Source organism: Gracilinanus agilis, chromosome 2 (assembly GCF_016433145.1).
Source record: "Gracilinanus agilis isolate LMUSP501 chromosome 2, AgileGrace, whole genome shotgun sequence".
Classification (NCBI taxonomy): Eukaryota; Metazoa; Chordata; class Mammalia; order Didelphimorphia; family Didelphidae; genus Gracilinanus; species Gracilinanus agilis.
Window position 1 is genome coordinate 623,400,874 of NC_058131.1, and position 27,062 is coordinate 623,427,935.

The 27,062-nt window shown below is 37.5% G+C and overlaps 1 protein-coding gene across 1 annotated transcript in view; it reads right to left on the bottom strand.

The window, feature by feature from the left end:
• LOC123236275 (guanylate cyclase 2G-like) overlaps positions 1-27,062 on the bottom strand; it is a 75,197-nt gene continuing 48,135 nt past the window's right edge. Inside the window, exons 15-21 of the mRNA XM_044662575.1 lie at positions 24,793-24,970; positions 23,182-23,322; positions 21,952-22,144; positions 16,545-16,719; positions 3,561-3,659; positions 1,987-2,061; positions 1-74 (exon numbers count right to left, since the gene is read on the bottom strand). Coding sequence (XP_044518510.1) covers positions 1-74; positions 1,987-2,061; positions 3,561-3,659; positions 16,545-16,719; positions 21,952-22,144; positions 23,182-23,322; positions 24,793-24,970 — 935 coding nt within the window. The remainder of the gene's footprint in view (positions 75-1,986; positions 2,062-3,560; positions 3,660-16,544; positions 16,720-21,951; positions 22,145-23,181; positions 23,323-24,792; positions 24,971-27,062) is intronic.

Below are 27,062 nucleotides of genomic sequence, written 5' to 3' on the forward strand. Positions count from 1 at the left end.
TCAATGAACTCTGGCAGGGAAATGGCAAGTCCAACTTTTCCTTTTAGCCAATAGGTAGTTTGTTCTCCCTTGCCCTGTGAAAACCAATTGTTAGAAGCTTGGTTATAACATCCATAAGTTCAATGAGTCAGACAGTTGTGGGAGCTCCAGTCCATGAGCTTCTTAAGTTCTAATGCCTCATGGTTGGGGAGGGGGGCACGTGGCATCTCTTTAAGGAAGCTGACACAGTGGATGTAAATACAGGACTTGGAGTCAGGGAGACTAGTTTAAATCCTGCCTCAGTCTCTTACACAGACAGCTGTGTAACATGGGACAAATCACTTAATCTGCCTTCTATTTAGTTTCCTTATTTGTAAAATGGGAATAACAATAGCACCTACCTCATAGGGTTGTTGTGAGGAACAAATGAGAACATATGGACAGCACTTTGCAGACCTTAAAGAGCTAAATGCCAGCAATTATTATCATTACTGTAGGTTTTTGTAGGCACCATAGATAATAATAACAATAACTATAATTATAAAAGTCACATTTGAAGCACTTTATAGAATTTACAGAATATTTTCCTCACCATAACCCTATGGATGGCAATTACATGATTCAATAGCCCTGTGTCTGAGGTCAAACAGCTGGGAAATGTCAAAACTCGACCTCAGATTCAAGTCTTCTGATATCAAGATTGTATATTTTCAAAGACATTTAGTCATTTGAAAGGGGATAAGAGCATATTGTATCTTTAAATGAGAGAAAAGTTAAATTTTAGTAAAAAATAAAAATTTAATTTTTTCCCCATCCAACTTCATGGCTCTCTCTTAAAACCATCTGTGGTCACCAGTTTAAGAAACTTTGCCTTAAGGATAGTGATTTGAGGTAGTGAGTCTCTTCCCCTTCATCCCATCTCTCTATCCTCCTTTTCCCAATTTTGTTTGAAATCCCAATTGCACAGAGCACATGCAAAACCTAGTAGACAAAGTACAGAAAGCATGGGTTCAAATTCTACCTTGGATATTAGTTATATGACATATTATTTAACCATTTTGAGTTTTTATCTCCTCATTAGGTAAATGAATATAGAAATGCCTGTGGTACCTACCTCACAGGGCTGTTCAAAAAATCAAGTTAGATAAAGAATATTGCCCTACAAACTGTAAAGCACCGAATATGGTACTGGTGTTATTTAAAAAAGAAAACCTCGCTATTAGAATTTTAAAGGGGGAGGAGGACCTTTGATAACTACCTCCTGAAATTAATTGGAGGGGCAGCTAGGCTAGGTGCCTCAGGGGAAAGAGAACCAGGTCTAGAGATGAGAAGTCCTGGATTCAAATCTGAACTAAGACATTCCTTAGCTGTATGACCCTAGGCAAGCCATGTAACACCAGTTGTCTAGCCCTCAATGCTCTGCTGCCTTAGAATGGATGGAATGTATACTTAATAGCCATTCTAAGGCAGAAGGTAAGAGTTTGGTTTTTTTAATTAATTGGCTTAAAAAAAAGACCTTTGAGCTCTCCATCCTACCTCACTCCCTTGCTATTCTCCCAAATATTCTATTATTGGAAGATGGTGATTGGGTAATCTTATTCACGTTGTGGTGTTAGCGACTTCCTATTCTACCTTCCTCAGATCTATTTCCAAAAAAGAGTAAAATGATGAACCTAAAATAATGGCCTCATAAGGATGGAATTTCCTTGTATTGGGCTAGTGGGGAGAGGAAACTCTCTCTAGCGCTTCTCAAGTTCTCCCATATTGACCCCCCCATGTCAAACTACAGACAAGTTTTAATATAGAAATTCCTAATCCTGATCTTATTATTAATTCAGCCTATGAAAGCACCCCCTCCCTGGTGCTGAAGGAAGATAATGGAGGGGAAGAGACAATCAATAAGTCTACATATGTTAGAGCAAAGATTTAGTTTTGGTCTCTAAAAAGCCACATTACAAAGATGAACCAGGTTGGTGGCCTCCAACATTACCTTTACTTTAATGGAACCTCGTTCTTGCAGGTCATACCCTCCTACTGATCTCAGGGCACTGGCAGTGGTCTGAGAAACATGAATCCGAAGAGCTGTAACAGAAAAGGAGCCCAGCTATTGCCGTGGTACTGACTTTTCCCCGAATGAGGTCTGCTTCAGAGAGGACAAACCATATTGTCTGGAATCTCAGATTGATTTAGCCTTTGACAAAGCAAATCATGGGGCAGCTGGGTGGCTCCGTGGTTAGAGTACCAAGTCCAGAGACAGGAAGTATTGTTCCAATCTGGCCTTGGATACTCCCTAGCTGTATGACTCTAGATCAGTCACTTAATCCCAATTGCTTAGCTAGCCCTTACTGCTTTTCTGCCTTGGAACCAATATTTAGTACTGACACTAAGACAGAAAGTAAGGGTTAAAAAAAAAATGACCACACAACATCCCTGACCAAGGCAGAACTTTTGGCCAGAGCCCTTTGACCGCTAGCTGGAACCTGCCTGTTCCTCATCTGGTCAATACAGAAAGAGAAGGGCCGTAGTGGCAAAGCAAATGGGTATCTTTTTCAGAATGGAAATTAATGAGCCTCCTCAGATTTCAATAGGAAGAAAGGCTGACCAGCTACTGTGCCAAAGTAAGCATGTTTTAGTCATGATTATCTCCGGTAACTAGAAGTACAAATGAGCTACTTCTGAGTCGTCAATATGTTGTATACACACTGAGAAGCTATTCTGCAAACCTTTACTTACAAGGGAAGGAGGTAGGTCAGAATCGGGGGGTTTGGATTTGGTTGGGTAAAACCTCCAATGAGGTCATGGGGAAGGGGTGGAGATTTGTTTTCATGTGGGAAAAGCAATAAAATAAAAAGGAGTTAGGGGTTCTGATCCTAACTCTACCACTAATTATATAACCCTTCTCTCCTAACCTGTTTTGTCCTCTATATAATGATAGGGTTGGACTATATCCTGTAAGATCTCTTTTAGCTATAAAGGTCTGGATTCCTTTTGACCTATAGAGAGAAACTCAGTTTAAAAAACAAAACTTTTTTTTAACTTTGAGAGACAGTATCCTGACAAATATATATATTAAACCTAAATTCTGTACATGTCAAATTTCTAAAAAAAAAAAAATCTTTCTCTTTTCCAGTTCATAAATTAATCACTCATTCAGAGCCATTTTAATTTACTAAATCTCAATAGAATAAAATGATTTATTGTTCCTTGGAGTTTTCTCTAATGGAAGACTAGAATCCTAGAATGTTCTATCTGAAAGAGACCTCAGAGATCTAGTCCATACCCCTCGTTTTCGAAAACTTTTCATTCTTCCTTTTATTGTGTGCCAGCATGATAACTTTGTTGTTTCTTTAGAATGTAAACTCTCTGAAGGAAGAGACCAATGGATAAAAGCGTTTAGCACAATAGGATATCTGGAAAGCCATTTGATCAGTGATATTTGATAAGGATAGTGTGACCTTCTTTATTTCTCTGGTGGAAAAGGAGACAAAAATGCAAATGGGTCTTCTAAAAATAATTTCTTTTTAAAGATCAAAGACCTGAAAGGGTATCAGACTTAGAAGCCAGATATAAAGGATACTCACGGAGGCTGTTGCTTTCCATCCTGGATGCCATGTTCACAGTATCTCCAAACAGGCAGTACCTGGGCATTGTGATCCCCACAACACCAGCAACTACAGGACCTGAAGAAAAGAGTAAGCAAGGCCTTGGTGAATCAGGGCCGGGAGACTACAAACCATGATAGAGTTTCCAGTACCTGAGGGAGGGCACAGAAACATAATCATTTGTCCAAGAAATCTGGCAGGAATGTAAGCAATAGGGATTTTTAGGCATCAGAATTCCCAAAAGTATCACCAGACCATAATAAGCATTTAATAAATGCTTGTCAGCTGACTGCAGAATAATAACAATAACAATAAAAGCTACTTGCATAATATTTTAAAACTACAAAGGGCCAACTAGGTAACACAAGTGGATAGAGCACCAAGAGCTGGAATCGGAAGGACCTGGGTTGAAATTTGACCCCAGATACTTCCTAGCTGTGTGAGCCCGGACAAGTCACTTAACCTTGATTGCCCAGCCCTGGCCACACTTCTGTCTTAGAACTGATATGTAATAGAAGGCAAGGGTTTAAAAAAATATTACAAAGAATTTTTATTTCTGGATATGGAGTTAGAGGATTTAGATTCAAATTCTGGCTTTGCCGTTTACCATATGTGTTATCTAGAGGAAGTTGAATCTCCTCTGAGCAATAGTTTCCTATTCTAGGCAATTAGAAGATTGGAATAGATGATCTCTAAGGTCCCTTCCAACTTTACTATTACAAGGCTTCATATATATATATGCCAGCCCACATCAAGTGGAGCTACAAGTAAGGACAAATATTGAAGATCTCACTTCTAGCAGGTATGGAGTACAGGAGGAACTGTATAGTAAGCTGTTTGGAAAACATGATGTTTATACTTTTGCCATGGATAAGTGAATGATTTTTATACTTAAGGCGCAAGACAATGACATTCCCTGAAGAGAAAGTAAAGGGATCTGAGGACTGTCTTTTCCCTTAGCAAATAATCTAGGAGAAGGAGAAGCTCTCAAAAAAGGCTTAGATATAAAAACAAAGAAAAAATATTTGCAGAGACAGAGGGAAATTCGTATCTACATCAGGATGTCCTCGGTTAGATGGATGTCATGCAGACACAAAAAGGAAGAAAGAGGAGGACCACTGAACACTATTAGCTGAGCAAAATTGCTGATGAAGCTTTTCCTCTTGAGGAGGAAACTGGATGCCCTGAAGAGAATGCGTTGCTTGTTCTCCAAAAAATGATCATGCAAGTCCTCAGTTACTCTCAGGTGAGAGATCATCCAGAAAAGGTCAATCTAGAGGTCATCTAGAAAAAGGGGACAAGCAGAGGTGGTTGGCTGTTCTTGGCTAAGGGTACTGAGTCAATTCTTTGTTCTTCTGGTAAGCATAGCGAATAGAGAAGCAACAGAAAAGTCTTCCTCTAGTTTGTATTCTTGACATGACAGAAAACACCCAAAGGCTAAATGCCTACCACCTACTTGTGATCATTTGTTTAGACCTAAATGATACCAACAGAAGGGACTCAGAAAGCTTTGCTGAATATTACAAAGGCTTAGGTAAGAGACCAGTGATCTTGAGGGCAAAGGTGGTAGGTAATTTTAATTTTTTTTATCACATTCAAATCAAAGGCAATGGATTCAGAAAAGAAAGGCATATTTGGGAAATGCAAAGAAAGTTAGGAAGATAGTGCTAGAAAACAGGATTTGGATTTCTGGACCATTGTTCAAAAACAGAGACATGACAGGTTTCTGGTCAGAGATGATGCGTCCTCAACAAGGGCTGCTAGAAGTGCATTTTTGCCCGAAATTTTGTGCATCTAATCAAAAGGACTTTAAACTGAAAAGAAAAGAATAAAACTGTCTGTATATTTGCCAAGCCTGATACCATAGGGAGTAGCTTTAATGTAGAAAGAATAATAGGACTAGCTACACAGAGTAGTTCACAAGAGACAGTCACGTCATATCTATCCTTAGCTCAAAGTATTCAGGGGTATTTTTTCCCTTTTCCCTCTGTGTGACACTCCTTTAACTCTCTACCTTCTTGACATAGGTCAGGCATTCTCTACCTCCTCAGATTCTTTTTCTTTGTTTTCACATTGGAGTCCTTTTAAAGAAATTTTTATTGTTGTTCAGTCGTTTCAGTCATATCTAGCTCTTTATGACCCCATTTGGAATTTTCTTGGCAAAAATACTTAAGTAGTTTGCTATTTCCTTCTCCAGTTCATTTTACAGGTGAAGAAAAGAAAGTAAACAGGGTTAAGTGACTTGTCCAAGGTCATGCTGCTAGTAAGTGTCTGAGACCAGATACTTAGAGAAATACTGCATTTTATCTAAAAATCTAAAGTAGACAATAATCCAAGAATGAATATAGTAATAAAGCCCAGGGTCTCATAGTTCTATAGGCAAATGTATGAAAGGTGAATGACAAGCAAGATGAACTTCTTTTTTTTTTTTTTAAACCCTTATCTTCCATCTTAGAATCAATACTGTGTATTGGTTTTGAGGCAGAAGAATGGTAAGGGCTAAGCAATGGGGGTTAAATGACTTGCCCAGGGTCACATAGCTAGGAAGTGTCTGAGACCAGATGTGAAACCAAGAACTCCGGTCTCTAGGCCTGGCTCTTAGTCCACTGAGCCACCTATCTGCCCCCAAAATGAACTTCTAATCCTAATGCAAGGAGGCATATCTAACCCCATATATATCATTTAGATCTGTAAGGTGAGATTCCTGAATTGGATATGGCTCTGGAATGATGGACCTTATTTAGAAAAAAAAAGTCAGGAAAAAGGAAAGGCAGTCTAGAATTGTATATTTTCATTCATGCAAATACAGTAATCTACAGGAGAGAAGAATGGTGAGCATTAGGTAAAGACCAATGGAGGGAAAAGCAATATTGTTTTTGGAGTATACAACAAACCAATTAGACAAAAAGAGGAAATAGATGAGTTTAGAAAGTGTATCAGAAACTTGGCATGGAAACATGCTATAATAATAATTAGAGGGACCTCAAATATCTGGATGTTTGATAGAATTCTCTCTGCTAAAGAGAGAGAAGCTAATAATTTCTTGACTTAATGATCAAACAGATCGTTTATGATTCTCCATCCTTCAAAAAGTGGAGGAACCAACCAAGGGAAATTCCATTTTGCATTTTCCTCTGTCCTCCATGAAGGAATTCATTACTAGAATAGAAATTATTGGGAATTTTGGGAGCAAATAACCACTTCATATTCAAAATTCAATGACAGAGGAGTGAAATCCTCAGCAGAATTTGTAATCTACCTTAAATTCCTAGGTAAAAGGTTTAAAAATATTCAAGGAAAGAATAAGTGAGATCCTATGGATGAAAATTCTGTGCCAGATCAAAAGGGAAGGACAGTAACCAAGAATGAGATTCCAAAAACACAAAGAGGAACAATTCTGATGAGGAAGGGAAGAGAAAGTTGTTTGAAAAGAATGACATAGATACATAGAGAAGTTACAGAATAATTGAAATTAATTCAGATTCTCTATGTCTTAAAAATCATATACAGAAGGGGGCAGCTGGGTGGCTCAGTGGATTGAGGGCCAGGTCTAGAGAAGGGAGGACCTATGTTAAAATCTGGCCTCAGACACTTCCTAGCTGTGTGACTTACCCCCCATTACCTAGCCCTTACCACCCTTCTGCCTTAAAACCAATACAGAGTATTATAACAATTAAACAAGGGCCAGTAGAGGATATTTGATAGAAGGGAGATAGAGAAAGTCTATGTGGTGAGTCTCTCTTCCAACACTCTCCTGGGGCCAAATATATACTGGGAGATTTTAAGAGAGTGTCACCCCAAAACAGGGTGACCTGGATGGTCCTGCCACCCCACAGGAGCTGGGGGCAAGGCTTCCCTATAAGAGGAGGTATGTGGTGCCCCAATCCAATCCTGAATAAGGACAGAGTTCACACAAACCTCCCCCCATCAGTTAATTTCACAGTGGGTGGTCTGGCTTCAAGATGGAGGCAGCCAGACCAAGCTGTGGTTCCCCACTCCCTTGTTGTCTCTCAGGCACTCTGGAACACTATCTGACTGATGAATGGCTTTTATTATTACAATTCAGGGATTAGGGAAAGGGGTGAAGGGCAGAGGGATTTGGGGATGCTCTCTCCGCCATTACTACGGGGTCTGTCAAGAGGGAACCTTTGGGATTCCCACTCCTAAGCTTCTTCTCCTGCTTCTTCTCCTTCTATTTCTATTTTTCTGTTTCTATCCTTTTCTATAATTGTAAGTTTTGACTGAAAGGGGTCTCTCAGCAAAGTTGGGTAATGGGTGAAGGAGACTAAGAGATTGCTCCGAAAATGGAGTCCAAACTTAGCTGACTTGATGGTTGAAGTCTTGCCAGGTAAGATGTGATGGAATGGCTTTGATCAGGGAATCAGGGTTTCAATTTCCAAAAGAAAGATCCTCAGGAAGCCCTCAGGACGGGATCTGAGCTAGGATGTTCTCCTCCTCTCTACTCCCAGTTCTTTGCCGAAAGACCTCTCCTCTCCTCTCCCTCAGAAAAATTCCCAGAAATCTCTCAGGTCTCAACTGTCAGCAACTGTCTTCTCTGGCTCCTTTGGTCCCATTCCCCTTGCACAAATCCCATCCTTTCCAGTATTGACTCTAAGATGGAAGGCAAGGTTTGTTGTTTTTTTTTTAATTATGTACAGAAAATGGAAACAAGGGCAGGTAATGAAGAAAGAATACATAGGAATGTTAAGATTCAGATGAAACTGGGGCTGGCAAGAAAAGTTATAGGGGGTTAGGAAGTTTTTCATTTGTTTTTACCTATTTGGGAGAAATGAAGGGAAATAAAAAGGGAACAGGAGAATGATCTCTGGATCAGAAAGAAAAACATTTAAATGACTAATAGGGAGTTAATTTCAAAGATAAGACTTGGAGGCAGCTAGGTGGCTCAGTGGATAGAGTGCCAAGTCTGAGGATGAGAAGGCTCATCTTTAGCTGTGTAATTCTGGTCAAGTCACTTAACCCTATTTGCTTCAGGTTCCTCATCTGTAAAGTGAACTGGAGAAGGAAGTGACAGACCATTCTAGGATCTTTGCTAAGAAAATCCCAAATGGGGTCACAAAGAGCTAGACATGACTGAAAAATGACTGAACAATCTAAGATAAGAATGGAGATAGTAAAATAGTATCCACCAATCTTTGAGGAGTCTGAGACATCCAGTTCAATTAACTATATTTCAGGGTATTGAAAGAACTAGCATATGTGTTCATAGAACTATTGCCAATGAACTCTAAAATATTTTTCCTCATTGTCTTATTTGGAGCATAGGAAAGGTACTGCAAGATGGGAGAAGGGCAAATGTTTTAACAGTTCTCAAAACAGATAATAAATGGATCTTTCAAACTATACATCAATTATTTTAATTGTTCATTAAAAATTAGAACATCTTATTATAAGGATGGCTAGCAAATACCTCAAAAAGGAAGAGATGATTATAAAAACACATTGAGTTGCATTAAGAATAGATAATGCCAAAATATATTTCCTTTTATGACAGGGTTGTTAAACTTTAGATCAAGGGAAGCTGTAAATATAGTTTTTCACTAACATTAGCAAAGCATTTAAGAAAGTTTCTTCTGCTATTATAATGCCTTTTCTCTGCTGATTCCTCTTCCATTACTATAGAAGTAAGCAAAGAAATGGAAATATCTAAGTTTAACCACCAATTGGAGGAAACAAAAGAGAAGAGGCCTAATTCTCCACCAGCTTGAAATTTAAATATTATGACAGACAGGGGACTTAAAGGAAATAGAGAGAAAAAGAAGACAATATCATTAAAAACCATTAATGACTAATCTTTAATTAAATTCATTTATATTTTTGTTCCTCAGTTCTTGATTCTGTCAGGAAACAAAGGGGTCTAGCTAGAATAATGAGCATTTATTAATAAAATGAGAGAATGAGAGATGAGGGAGAGAGGAAATATAGATATATTTCCCTTAAGGAAAGATTAACCAGATTAGGAACGATTCTCCATTTGGTTTGTTAAGGTCTATCTCCTACCATAACAGCAGCTTGGCTGTCTTATCTCTATTATGGAAATCCAGAAAGAGAATGAGGTGCTCTCCTCCCTGGGTTTTTCAAATCTTCTTCAGTCCACTCACTTTTACATGTCATGCCCATGGGCCAACTGGTGACCTTTCCTCCTTTGCTAGGGCCACTCAGGGGGCATTCTCTCTGCCTTGTTGTCATCCCCCACCTTAACAGCTGGATTTCCTGCTGATCCCAGGGGGCACCAGAGCTTAAATTCTGTTCTTGGGATCAAGGTCCTCTAAATAATTTCCTTCACACAATTCTATGCTTAATAAGTAAAAACTAAACCAGACCTGGTCCCAAATATTAAGTAGTCTTCCTGTATCTGTTTGTCTATACTAGAGGGGTCAAGGTTCTGGCTACAGGCCTTCTATTGGCCGGCTAAACTCCTGAATGTGTACCAAAACAGACCAACATGAAAGGTTTAATGAAATTAAAATATAATGTCATATAAATAATGTTAATTTGTGATTTTCTAAGTTAATATGCAGTTTGCAGAGATCCATTTCTTTTTAAGTTTTGTGTTGTTGTTCTATACTATTAAGGAATGGTCATATCTCTGAACTTAGAAACAAAAATCAGATTCATGAAAGAGTTTCTCACTGGGTTTAGGGTATTATTCCCATTAGAGAACTAACTTCAACCATGACCCTTAAACCAAAGGAATGGTCAAGCTGCATATAAGAGGTAGAGTTGTAGGAAAGACTTTTCCCCAGAGTTTCCTGTGATTGGGGATAGGGTGCCAATCTTTTTTTTTTCTTTTTGGCTAGTCCACTAGCAAGGTGAGTGTCGTACCTACCCATGCCTCTTAGTGAACAGACCTAGGCAAGTGACTAGTCACACCATCTGGCGATAATATTGTTTGTTTTTTTTAAAAGATGTAGGGATTTATACCACATCATAGAGCAATTCAATAGATTTGGAACTATCCAGATCCAAAGATTAGACACTAATCATTTAATGCTTATCTGGGATGTGGTCTCCAATAGATTATATGAAGATCTGTGCTATTTAACATATTTGTTATTTTCTTGAATAAAAGTAGAAATGAGATGCTTATTGACTTTTGTAGGTACTAGAAGGCTGGAATGGATAGTTCACAGAATGGATGACAGATTCAGAACTCAAGAAGACCTGGAGAGGTTAGAGTCATGTTGCAAACCAATGGGACATGAGAGGGCTGCTCCCTTTCCCCTCTCCGCATGCACCTGGGAACATATTTCACATCACCCACCAATCTGCCCAGCATTCCAAAGGGAGCACTTCCTCCCTCCCCTGTCTGGTGTAAGGGGGTGGTTCACATGCATATGAAGGTCAAAGTTTGGGATTCTAAAAGATTAGAGCATTGTGCCAAATAGAGTGGGATGAAATTCAATGAGGACTATTGTAAAATTCTGTACTTGAATTGAAATAATCAGTATCACAAATAAAAAAAAAAGGAGAATTGACTACAGGATGGTTCATCTTAAAAAGATGGCAGCCAGAAAAAAGCAGTGTTGAGAAACATAATGATCACAGCTAGAAAGATAGTCCAGTTGCACTCTGTCCTGGTCAATCATCATCTAGAATATTGTGTTCAGTCATGGGCATTACATCTTAGAGATGATATTTATATAACTTATAGAGTATCACCATCCAGGTTAGCAAAAGTGCTCAGGATCAAGCTGCATGAAAATCAGTGGAAAAAATTAGGGATATTTAGCATGAATAAGAGAAAGCTTAGCAAAGAAGGAACGTGAAAGCTGACTCTAAGCACCTGAAGTGTTATATGAAAAAAGTTTTAGATTTCTTCTGCTTGTACCTGAAAGCAAAATTAGGAGCAATAAATTCTATCCATTTCAAAGAAGTGGATTTTGTCTTGTGGAAAAGAAAAATAAAACCTGTTTTCTTCACAACAAAAGAGGGGCTTAGACTACATGATCACTAGGATTCCTTCCAGTTCTGAAATTCTGTGATTCTATGAAGTCAGGCAATCAACTGACATTTAAAAATACCTCCTTAGAATTTCATGTGAACTGGAATGACATCCAGGAATTGATGCAGAGTGAAAGGAGCAGATCCAGGAGAACATTGTACACAGAAACTGATACACTGTGGTACAATCAAACATAACAGACTTCTCTACTAGCAGCAATGCAAGGATCCAGAGCAAGGCTGAGGGACTTATGAGAAAGAAAACTAGCCACATTCAGAGGAAGGACTTTGGGAGGAGAAACACGGAAGAAAAACAACTGCTTGAACACATGGGCTGATGGGGATATTATTGGGGATATAGACACTAAACGATAACTCTAGCCCAACTATCAAGAATATGGAATTAGGTCTTAAGCAATGATACATGTAAAACCCAGTGGAACTGTGCATTGGCTAAGGGGGGGGGAGTAAGAGGAGTTTGGGGGAGAGGGAAAGAACATGAAATGTGTAACTATGGGAAAATATTCAAAATAAATTTTTTTAAAGAAAGCAGAAAAAAAGAATATGTATCTCATTAAAAAAATGTCCTCAGCTAGTGCAAAGAGGGGGAGGGGAGTGGCCTGAGTGCTCCACTCCCCTTAGCTCTCCCACCTCTGAGCTGCCCACCTTACCCCTTGTGCACTCCCATTGGACTGCTGGGCAGAGGGGCAATGGATGTGAAAAAATGTCATCAGGCATGGTAGATAAGGGAGGGGAACAGCTCCACCCAAATCCCTCTGCCTTTCTAGTAACAAACTCTGGGGGTATTGGGAGGGTGGCCAAGTGCCCACAAAGAGTGCTCTGCATGCCATCTTTAGCACCCTTACCATAGGTTTGCCATCACTGCTGGAGAGGGTATTCTTATACAGATATATGTTGAATTAGATGACTCCTGAGATCCTTCCATCCCTGAAATTCTATAATACAGTTAGCCTGGTTATGTGGCTTCCTCTGGAAGTTTGAGCAGGGAATATGGATGGTTAAGGATTAGCAGCATTTGAAGATGAAGGCAAGAAATCCAAGGGTATATAGATGACCTAGTTAATATCACAAAACTGGTCAAGGCTGGGAGTAAAGCAAATCAAAGATGACAGATTGGTAGAATAGAGGGAAATAGAGAAACTGGAGCTAACTATGAGGATGAAGAATAGATTCAGGGAGCTTGAGGAAGAAGGAAAGATAGAAGAGCAGTAAATTGTAATCAGATAAGGTAACTTCAGAGTTCAAGATAATAGAGGCAGCATAATTTCAGATGACATCTAATTATGATAAACCTCATGGGTACCTAAGTTAGAGTGAACATGATGGTTATGAAAGTTGATGGGATTGATAAACTGAAAAGTCAGAGTTTTCGGGGGCCTTTAATTGAATTACCTATACTATGAGTGCAAGGAATAAGATAGAGAAGATTGTCGGGCAGGTACTACAATTCTTAAGAAATAAGTCTAATCAGAAGCTAGGTAGATTGTAGCACTAAAGATCCAAACCAGATAATGTGGACAGATGGGGTGAACCTAAAGAGAGAAGAGATTACTTAGTATTAGCAGTAAGAAGGCCTGGAAATAGCAGTGGGAAGCAAGCTGTAGTCTAACTCTGGCATAGCCTACTAAGAACATGAGAAAAAAAAGAAGCAACCAGCTTTGGTGACCAGAGACATCGTAGCTTTCAAGAGAGTCTGATTTTTGTAAATACAAGAAAATGGAAAGCTTGAGAGGATGAGATCCAGAATGAGGGGTAATTTGTTGACAGTGGTGGTATTGACAGTTCCAAAGAGCAAAGCAGCAGGAACAATAGAAGAAAATAAGGACTAGGAAGGGAAAGGTCTAATATGAATATGGAGAATGTGAGGAATGGTAATAGGGGAAAGGATCTTCTCTTCTCACAAAGTCATGCAGACACCCACAGGTTCTAAATGCTAGACCTATAAGATGCCAGTTCTGGGAGCTTGTATCATGTTAGAAAGGTTTCAAATAAGTTCTTTGGCCCTGGTAATCTGTGATACAAAGAAAAGGCAAAATTACCCTCAGGCCTGCATGACCTGTTTCTACTTATATAATGATAGTTGCAGAGTGGCAGAAAATAAAGGAGAAAAGAATGCTAAAAACCATATAGTTTCTGAGCCATCTATAAATTTTTACTTAGCTATTGTTACTATAAGATACTTTTTAATGACCAATGATGATACATACTATTAAAGGAACTGAATCATAATCTTAATATGATACAAATGAAAAAAGAAGGAAGTTGCAACTAAATGAAGAGACAGTTCACAGGACTTTCTTGGAGAAGCAACTAAAAAAGTTGGTTGAATTGACTTTATTGTACATTCAAAAATAACAAGAAACATTATTTGTGATGCATTTGGTCCTCTGGTGTTGCAATGCTAATGATATATATTTGCAAAAATATCATTAAGGAAATAAATGTAGCTTGGGTGACAAAATGCAGCTTATCGTCAGAACTATACAGAGTCTCCCAGGAGAAAAAAAGAAAAGAAAAAAATAGGTTGGGAGAGGGGATAAAGAGGGGATAAAATGAGGACTGTTTGGACAAAATAAATTCGGTTTCATGTGATATATCCATAAAAGAGGCTCAAGATAAAGCTCAATTCTAGACATATAGAACTGGAAATGATCTGCATAGTCATGATAATTGAAGCTATGGAAGCTGATGAAATCACTGGAAATATGTAGGCATGGATAGTAGACATGAAACTAGCAAAGTTGGATGAGAGAAAGTTGTTGGACAAATAGGAAGAGAATAAAGAGACAACAGTGAAACAATAACAACAAAAAATAGAGAGGAGATAGAATTGAGAAAGAGATGATCAAAAATGACAAATGTCAAAAGGTCAAGAAAGATGAGAGTTGAGAAAAGGCCATTGGTTTTAACAATTGAAGAGATCATGGGTAACTTTGGAGAGGATGGAGATATCAAACACAAGAGCTATGAAAGCATAACTGAAAATGATCAACTCCTTTATGTTTTACAAGTTTCCATTTTGCTTGGAGAGAACAATACACCTATATGGTTAGGTAAATCCAAAATATATAAAATAAATGTCAGATAACTTATAGATGGGATAGTGCTAATAATATTAGAAACTGAGAAGAAAAAACATCATATAAGCAGCATTTTAGCTGAGTATTGAATGGCAATAGGAATTCTGAGGAGAAAAAGTAAGGAAGGAGAGTACTCTAAGCATGGGAGAAACAAGGTCCTATACAGAAAATAACAAGGAGGTTAGTTTGGGATATATTTGGGATAGGTAAATGGGAAATAATTCTAGAATAGGAAGCTAGAACCACATTGTGAAAGACTTTAAATGGCAAAAGAATTTGTATTCTATCCTGGAGGCAATAGAGAACTATGATAGTTTCTTGAGCAGGAATGCAATATTCCCAGGCCTATGCTTTAGGAATATCAATTTAGCAGCTACGCAGATGCTATATTGTGAAAGGGAAAGACAGGAGACATGAAGGCCAGTTATTAGACTATTGCAGTCACCCAGACAAGAGGTGGTAGATCTTATACTAAGGTTGTGACCATGTAAGTTGAAAGAAGAGGTAGATGTGAAAGATATTATAGAAGTTGAATCAATAAAATTTAGTAGTTGATTTGGGGTGATGGGTGGGGAAGAGAAAAAAGTCAAGAATGACTCCAAGTTTGTGAAGATAGATGACTAAAAGAATGTTTATAACTTAAAATAAATCATTGAAAATGGACACGTGTTAGGTCCAAGAAAGAATTGCCAAGTCCATTTGAGAATCTGCCAAGTCCACTGAAAGACCCCAAGCTTCTCTTTGAAACAGAATTCATCTTCGTAATTTTAATATTCTCTTGGTGATGTTGTATGACTTCAAGGCATAGAATAGTATAGAATCCAAAGAACTGAAATTAGGGACCACTCAAAGAGCAACAGAGAGGTGTATGCTGGGTATAATGAAACTGTACTATATCACAAATAAGAATTTATTAAGGAGAAGCAGTCCAAAGGATGTCAAAGCATCAATGGAAAAGGCTAGTCACACATTGAGAACAAGGGATAAATTCATGGATAGCTTTTGTGCTCAATATCAAGAGAAAGTGAAAAAGTCCCTCATTTCATTGGATGGACCCACTGTGGCAAACTTATCAGAGAAGAGTCATACAAGATGGGCAAGCATGAAGGGGTTATACATAGAATTGTTGGAAGGAATAACCACATAGTTGAGATCATAAATCCATTGGGTCATGATAAGGAAGAGGAGGACAAGGAGGAAGAGGAGGAGGTGGGAGGAAAAGCAGGAGGAGCATGGTAATGGTGATGATGATGACACTGAGGATGATCATCATTTTTTTGGTTGACCCCAGAAGGCAGAACCAGAACCAATAGGTAGAAGATGCATAGTCAGATTTTGGATTAGAATAAGAAAAAATTTCTCATAATTATAACTGTATAAAGGTTAAAAAAAAAGATAAAATGAGTAAAATCATTTTTAAAAAGTAAAAAAACAAAGCCCCATAACTCCTTCATGCTTGCCCATCCTGTATGACTCTTGTCTGAATCCTTAACATTAAGTCTGCCGCAGTGAGTCCATCCAATGAAATGAAGGACTTTTCCCACTTTTCTTGATATTGATATTATCAAAATAGTTAAATTATCCAGCATTGGAGAGTCTCAAATGGTTCCATTAATCAGCTATTTGATCATAAATTAATGACTTCAGTTTTCCAGGATCTTGGTTTTTCCCATCTTGTAAACAAAAGAATTTGACTACATGATTGTTAAAGCACAGTTCTGCTTTTAAAATCCCATGATTCAAAGCATTCACTCTATGTACAAGATTTTTATTGTGTGTAGTTTTTTTTTTTAAGGCAAACTAATAGCTGTGAGGAATATCACTGAAATATAATCCTAAAAGTGGGGATTCACAGAAATAAATTGGCATTGTAAAAGTTGTAGTGTTCTATGATATGTACCTGTATGTAGACCAATCCGGAGCTTCAATTTTTCCTCCGGCTTGTGTCCAATCTTGAAATGGACCACAGCACTGAGGAAATGCAGTGACATTGTAGCAATTTCCTCCACATGTCGGATTCCATTGCGAAGGGGGAGGCCACTTGCCACCATATAGGCATCCCCAATGGTTTCAACCTGAAAATATGAGTTTAACAATTTAAACAGCATACTCTTACCCTTGTAAATGGGAAATTAGAAATTGAATGATGTCTCCCACCAAAAAAATTCTTCCTTTCTCCTGAAATAATTGAACTAGAAGAATCCTTAGATATCATCTAATCCAACCCATTCATTTTATAGCTATACAACCTAAGGCAGTGATGGCAAACCTATGTCAGCGCTGACACGCGTAGCCATTTTTGATGACACACGGCCACATGCAGCCGCATACAGAGAAGGATGGGGCCGCATGCCAAGGATGAAACATTTGCTGTAGTTAGTGTAGACACTCTGTGCACTATAGATGACAATTCTTCCTATATTAATTTACCTATTTTGGTTTATTAAATACATTTATATGTTATAATTATATATTTTTATTATTTAAACTATAAATATTGTGAAATTATGGTTTTTTTCTCAAAATGACACACCACCCAAGTAATGTTTAGTTTTTTGGTGAATTTTGACACACCAAGCTCAAAAGGTTGCCCATCATTGACCTAAGGTCTCAACTAGAGAAGCTAATTATCTTTCAACATACTATGTTAAGAGCTGAGGATACATACATGAAAATGACACTGTTCCTATTCTCAAAGAATTTAAACTGAAGTAAAGGGTGAAGAACATACACTAACATGAGAGTAAGAGAGGCCAAATGGAATCTAAGAAGCTCAAGAAATAAAAGATTATTTTGAAATTGTGGGGATTAGGAACGATTTTATGAAGGAAATGCATCTGAGCTAGGTCTTTGATGAGGAAAAGGATATGAGTGAGTGGTGATGAGGGTGGGACCCAATATATTCCAGGTGTTGGGGATTTGGGGCAGAGAACAGAATGCATAAAGGCATGGATGATATCAGGAAACATTGAGCAGTTCCACCAAAGAGAAGAATGGATACAGGGGATTGCCATGAAACATGGCTGGAAAGAGGGTTTGGGTCAAATTGTTGAGGGCCTTGAAAGCAAAATTAAATCATCTGCATCCTATTTAATATTGATTAGATAGCACAGATCAATGAAGGATTTTGATCAGATGAGTGACATGATTAGATGCATGTGTCAAAAAGATTACTTAGGAAGCAGCACAAAAAGTTGTCAATAAAGGAAATATGAAGTAGAAATTACTTAGAGAAGATATATGTTCAATATAAGAAAGAATTCCCTAATGATTAGAGGGGTGCCAGAATGAAATGAATACACTCTCCTATAGAGGAAGAGTTCCATTGTCACTGAAGGCATTTAATCAGAGGGTCTAATAGCAGTTTGCCAGGGATTTTGCAGTTGAGACTCCAACACTGTGAATGAGGTTATACTGTCTGTCTTCTAAGTTACCTTCTGACATTGTTATTTTTTGGTTAATCTTAGGTCTTCAAGTAGAATGTAAACTCTTCCAGGGAAGGCACCATGTCTTTTGCTTATATCCCTAAGGATGCCTAGCATAAAGGTAAATATATCTTAGCCGGTCAGTAAATACTGGGTAATTTTTATTCTACTTTTAAAAAATGAATCGGTAAGATCATTCCTTCTTGCTCACCTATGGCTACAGTTTTAAATCAAACTAAAAGTTCATATTTGGTCTTAGACTCAAAAAAAGAAAAGAAAAAACCTAAATTTGCTTTTTCTTCCAAGAAATTTTTTTTTAATTTTTTTCTTCTTAACTTAAAAAGTACCTCAGAAAAAGCCTCACACCTTCTTAGGAAAGACATACTTTTCTTTAAAGTAAATAGGCTGAAGGCTGCTAGCTGGCTCAGTGGATTGAGAGCTAAGCCCGGAGATGAGAGATCCTGAGTTCAAATTTGACTTCAGATGCTTCCTCACCATGTGACTCTGAGCAAGCCACTTAAGCCCTATTGCCTAATCCTTACCGTCTTTTTTGCCTTGGAACCAAGAATCAGTATTTGATTCTAAGATGGAAGAGTTTAAAAACAAATAAATAAAGCAAAAAGGCTTCCCCCTTGTGACCTGAAATAGGTAAAAGGCTCTTCAAAAATAATTCAGCACAAGGGGCTACACACTCGGTAGTTCATGTTACAGTTACACATTCAGTGAGAATGTGGACAATTGCCAATTATCTGCACATGGGTTGTATACTTTGTAAAAATCCATTGAGTTTTAAATCTTAAGTTGATGCTCCTTTGTCATTTAGCACCTTTCCTATAGCATCAATCTTTAAGCAGAATATTAAGACTAATTTATTCAGATTCCTTGTTCTTTTCCTCCCCATATTTATCTTTTTTCTTCCCCCCCACTTCCCAAATGCTTTATACCTTCTGGTTCTTTCTCTCACTCTCTTATAAAAATTTACTTTTGAGTTCTTTATTCATACCAAAGGGTTCCTTGACTAATAAAAGCTTAAAATGGAATCCCTCTTAGGGAGTTTAAAGTAACCCAATCAAAACCTTAAAATAAAAGGATGAGCTTTAATGGGAAGGAGGATTTGAGATAGGAAAGGAGGTAAGACAGACTGAATAAGACTTCAGATATAGAAGGAAGAACATCACTTAATCTGGTGTGCAAAAGTCAGCCAGTCAATAGACCACCTCTCCCATTAAATGATGTGTACTTCAGGGACTTTAAAACTGATTTTAATATTACTACAAGACAAATACGATTAGAAAGAAATATCCAATAAATTAAAACTAGAACAGTGTTTTTCAAAGCCAAATAAAAATTATCTGAGGGGAAAACATCATTGTTTATTTTCATTTGCATAGATAATGGGGAGTCAATAGTTAAGAATGTTTAAGGGCATGGTCAGTTTTATAACACAATAGATAGAGCCAGGCCTGGAGTGGGGAGGACCTGGGTTCAAATATTGTTTTCAGGCCCTTCCTAGCTGTGTAACCCTGGATAAGTCATTTAACCACAATTGCCAAACCTTTGTCATTCTTCTGTTTTAGTATCTTCTGTCTTGCTTAGTATCTTATTTCTTAGTATAGATTCTAAGACAGAAGGTAAGGTTTTTAAAAAACAATGTTTAATATACATCCTTAAACTTTGGAGTCACTATAATAGAAATTTACATTCTTTTATACCCTTCTACAGATAGAATACTGTACTGATGGGATCCTTAATCTGTGTCAGGGTTCTTCAACCAGTGTCCAAAAATGGCATACTCAAAAGAATAGGGCAGGATCCAGAATTTATAGTCAGTAATAGCAGTACTGGTCTCATTTGTGATACAGACTTGTAGTGTGATCTGGCAAATGGTATTTTCCCAATGATCCACACAACACAACGGAAACATGCAAACATGGGTATGGGGAAGGGGAAAGTCACCCCCCAATTACCTGTCTCCTGCAATCACACTGCTCCAAAATAAAGAGGTATCTGGCTCATTATTTGTGCCTCTTTCTAATTCAATCATGTCTGCTACCAGGAATACAGATGCTTCTAGCTTTACATAAATGGACCATTCTGTGGACCTCTATGTGAAGCAATTTTTATGTAATGCCAAATTGCCCCTCCCTACCCTTTTCACTTAGCCTAACAAAGGCATATATAAAATAGTACCTTTTCTCAAGTCACAAAATACACTAAAATGTAGACATGTTAAATAATGGACCATGATTTTAAAAACAGAATTGTGAAATTAAGGTAAAGTTCATAATAAACTCTGTACAATATGTATAGCAAATTTAACATAAGTATACAGTATGGGGTCCCTTCTCCACTCTCTGCACCTAGCTTTTATTTCTGGTGGTTGACTGTACAACTATTTTTTTTAATGAATCTATTAAGAGATGTTTGGACAGTGACTCTCTTTTTTCCTTATATATCTAACAACAGCAAGCAATATTATCTTCAACTACTTTTTGAACTTTTATAAATCTTGAAGTATTTGGATTCGTCTATTCAATGAAGAAAAAAATCCACTCCAATAATGAAATGCTTCTGCCATCTGTTTTGTCATGAACCTTTTGATTCAGCCTTGGGTTCTGTAGCTTCCCTTTCTTCTTCTGCAATCTTTGTAGCTAGCAGCTTAATCAGATCCTCATTGCCCAATTCTTCGCCATGAGACTCAATCAGCTCTTCCACATCACTCTCATCCACGTCTAGTTCTAATTCTTGTGCTAATTTTACAATCTTGTTACTTCTTCAAAGTTTGAAAACTTTGATCAAAACTACGAGAGTCAGGAACAAACTGCAGGTATTCTTTTCCCCCAACATTCTCTCCTTATATGTTTCTATCATATTCCCCCATGCCCTTCAGAATTCTTTAGAAAAATTAAATTTGCACAATGCAAATTTTCATAAAGCAAGAACAGTCTGCATAATAAAACAGCTTAAGAAACACCAGCAAAGAGCCCTTTAATCTTATAGCTATAAATAGTCTCACTGTTGGACAGAGGCTGGTATATTGCTCTGAGATGTTTGCAACATCTGTTGCCCCCAGGACTTTACTGCTAGAGTCTTTCATATTGTGGAAGTCATCAGAGATTTCTCCCACACATATATAACTGGACTCTGATCCCAAATATCTATTCTATTCTGAAAAATCAGGAAGCACATAACAGCACTTAAATCACAGATTTGTTATAAGATCAAATTATATAATATTTTCGAAGTGTTTAGTAAATATTTGTTCTTTTCCTGGTTAAGCAAACTATAAACCTACCTTTTATTACCTTCCAGTATATTCTGTCATCCAGTCATTTCCCCACCACCACCAAGATATGTGTGTGTTAGCCCTAATTTCTTCTCTTTATCCCCCCTGAAATGAATTTTCACTGTACCTAGACATTATTAGTCTTAGATTCCATCTAAAGGACTGCATGAATAGTAAACTAAAGGCAGAGACATACCTCATATTATTATTCTGCCCTATCTCAGAAAAGTTAACTATCATACCCATCATGCAAATCAAGCCAAAAAATAAAACAGTATGATTAGCCAAAAGAGAAAAATGGACATTGCTAAGGACAATAGTAAACTTCTTTCAGAAATAGTGTAAAGAAAGAAAGAGAAGTCAGAGCTCAACCAATGAGACCTGACAAGTATAAATCTCTGTTATTAATCAAAACCTGTCCAAGAAATTAAACAGAGGTCAAATTTTGACTCTGACAGGAAATGGTACTAGATTTCTAACCCTGAGATGGAGAGTTCACTGTAACCGAGTTGGCTAGTGCTTCAGGCTCCATTCATTCATACCTCATCCAAAGAATAGCAAGCATTCCCTCTCAATCTAGAAGTGGGATAACTCACCTTATAGACATCATACGTTTTAATAATATTGTCAAATAAACTGTACAGGTCATTGAGAAGACCAACGACTTGCAGGGGGGTGCTGAGGGAACACAGCTTTGTAAATCCAACGATGTCAGAGAAAAAGATAGTCACAGAATCAAAGTGTTCTGGCTCCACAGATCTCCCAGCTATCAGCTGCTCCCCAATGAAGCTGAAATGGGGGAGCGAGGATAGATATTGTCATAGAAATAGCCTTTTCTTTATCTAAATCAAAATATACCACGTTACTCTTCAGTCTCTGTGGTACTTTACACATATACATCCTCACGCCATCTGTTATACTAGTGAAATTTGTTTTGAGTTAGAACATTTGATAATCATGGAGAAAGTAGGCATCCTCTCTCAGAATGGATGTTTAGAAATGGGACTTTTAACAAAAGACCATGAAGAGGAAAAAGCTTTTACAGAAAAGTTTTCTCCCTAAGACTACATAACCTCTACTGTTGATCACATCCCTTTTGAAAAGCTCCTTTTCCAACAACAGAAGACAATCCAGTCAGATACAGGCACACAAATCAATATTTTTGTTTCAATCAATCACACACAAGTCAGTGTTCCCAGTTTCTTTTGTTGGGACAAGGAGGGCAAGAGATTTTAAATGAAAACACTAAGACATCTTTGCTAACTGCTAATGTAGCAAGTTCGTATTTGACAAATAAAAGAAAGAGGATCTAGATTTAGAGCATTCAGTTGGAAGTACATTCTGCAGAGAGCCCAGAACAAATACACATTTCTGTGACTACATCAATGACTAGATTTATGAAGCTAGACTGCCCTCTAGTGATTTAGTTCATGCTGCTGGGTTTTCCAATAAAGATTTTAAAACACTACAAATCATAGAATGTAATTCATAAAATTATGCATTAAATGCTGGAGAGAAACTAAGATGATCATAATAACGCACATGTATATGGGACTTTGAGGCTAGAATTATTTCCCTGAAGAAACATACCCAAAGTATAAACACAGCCAAGTTTTTAACCAGAGATTCTTTCTTTATATTCCTCTTTACACACTTTACCTAAATGCAGATAATATCCATAGGATCTTCCCAGGAGGCCTTGACCTCCCCGTATGGAATGGAAAAATAAGTGCTTCATATTTCATGAGATCTCTTAAGTCACATTTAGATGAAAATGTTGATACTTTTAAAGAGCAAAATTCTGTACATGCTAAGCTCATAATTACCTGGGCAACATAGTAGATAGAAGCGTGTGTATCTTTTTCTTCTCAGACATTAGCTGTGTGGTCCTCTCCTCCACCACCTCCTCCAGATGGTTGGCATACTTCTCTAGCTTGTTCACCATGCTGTCCAGGATGCTCACGTGGCTTTGAAAGGATTGAAATAGTAGAATCTTTACAAAGAAGTCAGTGATCCCAGGGAAACCAAGGGAGCAATAATACAACCCAAGAAAATATTGTCCCCTTTAGCAGTTTTCCAGATGTGATGAGTACCATGCTACAGAATAGCAGTAGGGATTGGTCGAGTTTCTGCATTTGTTAAATTATTTTTCATCTCTCTGATATCTTTCATTTATACCACCCTATATGCCAAGCTTCTCTTCATTGGCCCTCCCAGCCCAAGAAGTTACCAACTTGTACTCCCACTCTGGAAGTAGGTTCATTTCTGGTCATTCTTACATAAGATGGACAAATAGGTGAGCCCCATCCCTAACTTCTTTAACCCAGGGTTCCACAGATGGGAGGTAGGGTGGGGTGAGACTCATCTGTTTGACTCCACTAAACTTTCCTATACAGATTTTTGGGGTTCCTATGCCTTCAGATCTCAGACTCACAGAATGTTCCTCTTTAATTTTTTTTCAAATAACAAAAATCTGCTTTCTCTTCCTTCCATCTTCCCTTTGTAAAAAGAAAATTCTTGCAAAAATACTCATAATACAGTGAATAAAATTCCTACTATTGGACCTATCCCAAAAATATATGTAGCATTCTGCACTATGAATTTGTCTCCTGTGTATTAGGAGGATGGTAGGCACGACTTCATCTTCAGTCCTCTGCAATTGTCATTCATTGTGTCAGAGTTTTTAACTCTTTCAAAATTGCCAGTCTTTACAACTTAAAAAAAAATTATTTTTTTCTGACTTTATTTGCATTATATCTCATTTCCTGGCACCTAGTAGGCACCTAACCAATTGCTTGACGATCTGAGTTGTTCTCCTTGTTCTACTCAGATTCATAGAATATTAAAGCTGAAAGGAACCAGAGAGACAATCTCATTCTACTCTCTTCCTTTTTATAAAAGAGGAAAACTAGGCCCAACTTTTCCAAAGGTAACAGAGAAGATTAGTGCCAGTGTCCAAATTAGAACCCAGGTCACTTAATTCCCAGATCAGTACTCTTTCTACTGACTCATTGCCTGCTTTGTGGGAGTATCTAAGTGAGTCAAATAAAGCATAAGTTGAAGCAATTCTTTTTTTTTATACTTGTCTTCTATTTTAATATTAAGTCTAAAACAGAAGAGCAGCAAGAGGTAAGCAACCAGGGTTAAGGGACTTGCCCACTGTGGTCACACAGCTAGGAAGAGTCCGAGGTCAGATTTGAACCCAGGTTCTCCTGATTCCAGATCTGGCATTCTATCTACTGTACTACCTAGCTGCCCTTGAAGCAGTTATTTTCAAGCTAAAGAATCCTAGAACTTGGATGTTCTAAGTTAATTATTGCCATCCTAAGATAGTAGGACAACAGTCATTCCCCTTGGACTTTTTTTGCTCCAATCACTACCAATATTTAGTTTCTAGGATAATTTTATAAAACACCTAACAAAGTTTGCAGACTCACCCATCTGGACTGGCTTCTCTTAAGATTCTCTTGACTTGGGAAAATGTTGGTCTTTTCTCTGGCGATTCATCCCAACAATTCTTCAACATGGCTATAACTTTCTCGTTACATTTTTCCTTTAACAGGTTTGGTCTCAGGGGAACAGCATCATCAGGATCTTTGATTTTATTGATGATTTCTGCAATTCAATTGGGGTATGGATACTTATAATCTTAGGAATTCACTACCTTATTTTATGATTTGTGAGTGGAATGACTTCAATTATTTTGCCTGCTAGGATTTGGAAGTTGAGCACCCCAAACATTTCACCCCTGCCTTTATCATCAAGTAGGACTAGAGATTCATTTGCCCTGCCACAACATGAATCCCCCCCCACCCCTCACTTTCCGTCTATTGCTCAATGATTGATAAAAACAACACAATTTCCACTATAAATGGAATACCAATATATTACTCTCTTGACCCACTTTGAAATCCTGTGGTTCTAAGTTTATAATTACCCAGACTAAGGCTGTCTTTGCTAGCCACGATCCCTATTCCTTTATGCCCATCTATGTCAGCAACATCCCTCCCTTATCCTAGCCTACCCTTCTACTGAGTCCACTAGAATCAATGTTCTATTGTTAACAAATTGCCCTTCCAATTTGACCTGTGATCTCTGCCAAGAAATTATTTTGTATAAATTTTGTATTTTTTTGTGTGTGTTGTTTCCCTCCTATGGAATGTAAGTTCCTTTAAGGAAGGACTATTTTATTTTTGTCTTACTAGATGGTATCTTGTATAGTAACTGGGATACATTTAATAATTAATTAATGCTTGTCGAATTCACTTAACTACTTAAAAGGCAACTCCTGGCAAAGAAGGAATCTTTCATAAGTTATATATAAGAAGCTCCTAATTTATCTCTTTTGTAAATTCAGAGTCTGTACATTTTTTTATTAAATTGAAATGCATTGATATTAATCTGGAACAGTTTAGAGGCCTTTGCACTGAAAGTTCCCCAAGAACAAAGTTTCTTTCATTTTACAGTATTTTATCCTTCCTGTAGCACTTTATGTAGAGTCTTAAACATAAATTCACTTAACAAAAAATATTGTCGTATTCCATTTATCTCAGCTTCTTTCTTCTCTTCAATTATGAATTCCCATAAGCAATTTATTAAGCTTTCTAACTGACAGCACACTGGGGTGAAAATATTGTTTTGAGAAAAATGCATCCATTAACAGAATAAAATGTGTCTGAAACAATGATCCAGCAGGTAATTATATTTCACTTAAACTGCAGGAGGAGGAATTTTAGATGAAACCATCTATTGTTGCTTTACAATAGAAACTAATACAGATCAAGAAAAGAAATAATTATTCCATGATTACCTCTTCTACTATCTTATGCTCAGTTCTATTAGATAAAATAGAACAAAGAAAAATAAAAATTTGAGTGCAAAATCACATCCAGAGTCTAAAATGAAGCCCATTATTATCTGGAGGTGGCTAACTGACTTCAGAGAATACTTACAACTTCTTTCTGAAATTGTCTTTAATGATTAAGTGTGCAGCAAAATATTTTTTATTTATCTAACTTTATTTTGGTCACACTTAAAGAGGTCTGTTATCTAAGGTGCCCTTTTGGAGTAGAAACATTGAAAGGAAATTATGAATCTTGTCATAAATAATCTGCATCCTTTATACCATTAAACTAAAGCAAACAGATTTCTCTACTCCCTTACTCCATCAGCTCCCTGGCTACCAACAATAAGAATGAGTTTTTTGGTGATTTAACACGAGAGAGAGAGACAGAGACAGAGACAGAGACAGAGAGACAGAGAGACAAACAGACAGACAGACACAGAGACACACAGAGAGACACAGAGAAAGAGACACAGAGAGACAGAGACACAGAGACAGAGACAAAGAGAGACAGAGAGACAGAGAGAGAGAGTATACATGCCTGTGTTTATATAGAATAAAAGAATGTTAGAACTAGAAAGGACTTTAGAAACCATCTAGAGACTAATTTCTTTTTCCAAATGAGGAGAGTGAAGTTCAAATGGTTGGAGTGGCTTAACCAAGTTCATATAATGAGTTAATAGTAGAAACCTGTTTTCCAAAATCAAATTTCAATGACTTTTCAATATTCTCACCTCCATTTCCTTTAATTTATCAAGTGCTATTTAAATTTAAATATCTTAAATTGGCCTTAAAGCAGAGTGAGAGGCTACAGAACTGAAAATTTTCTTGTGGGGACACTTCTTCCATACTTCAGTGGATCTG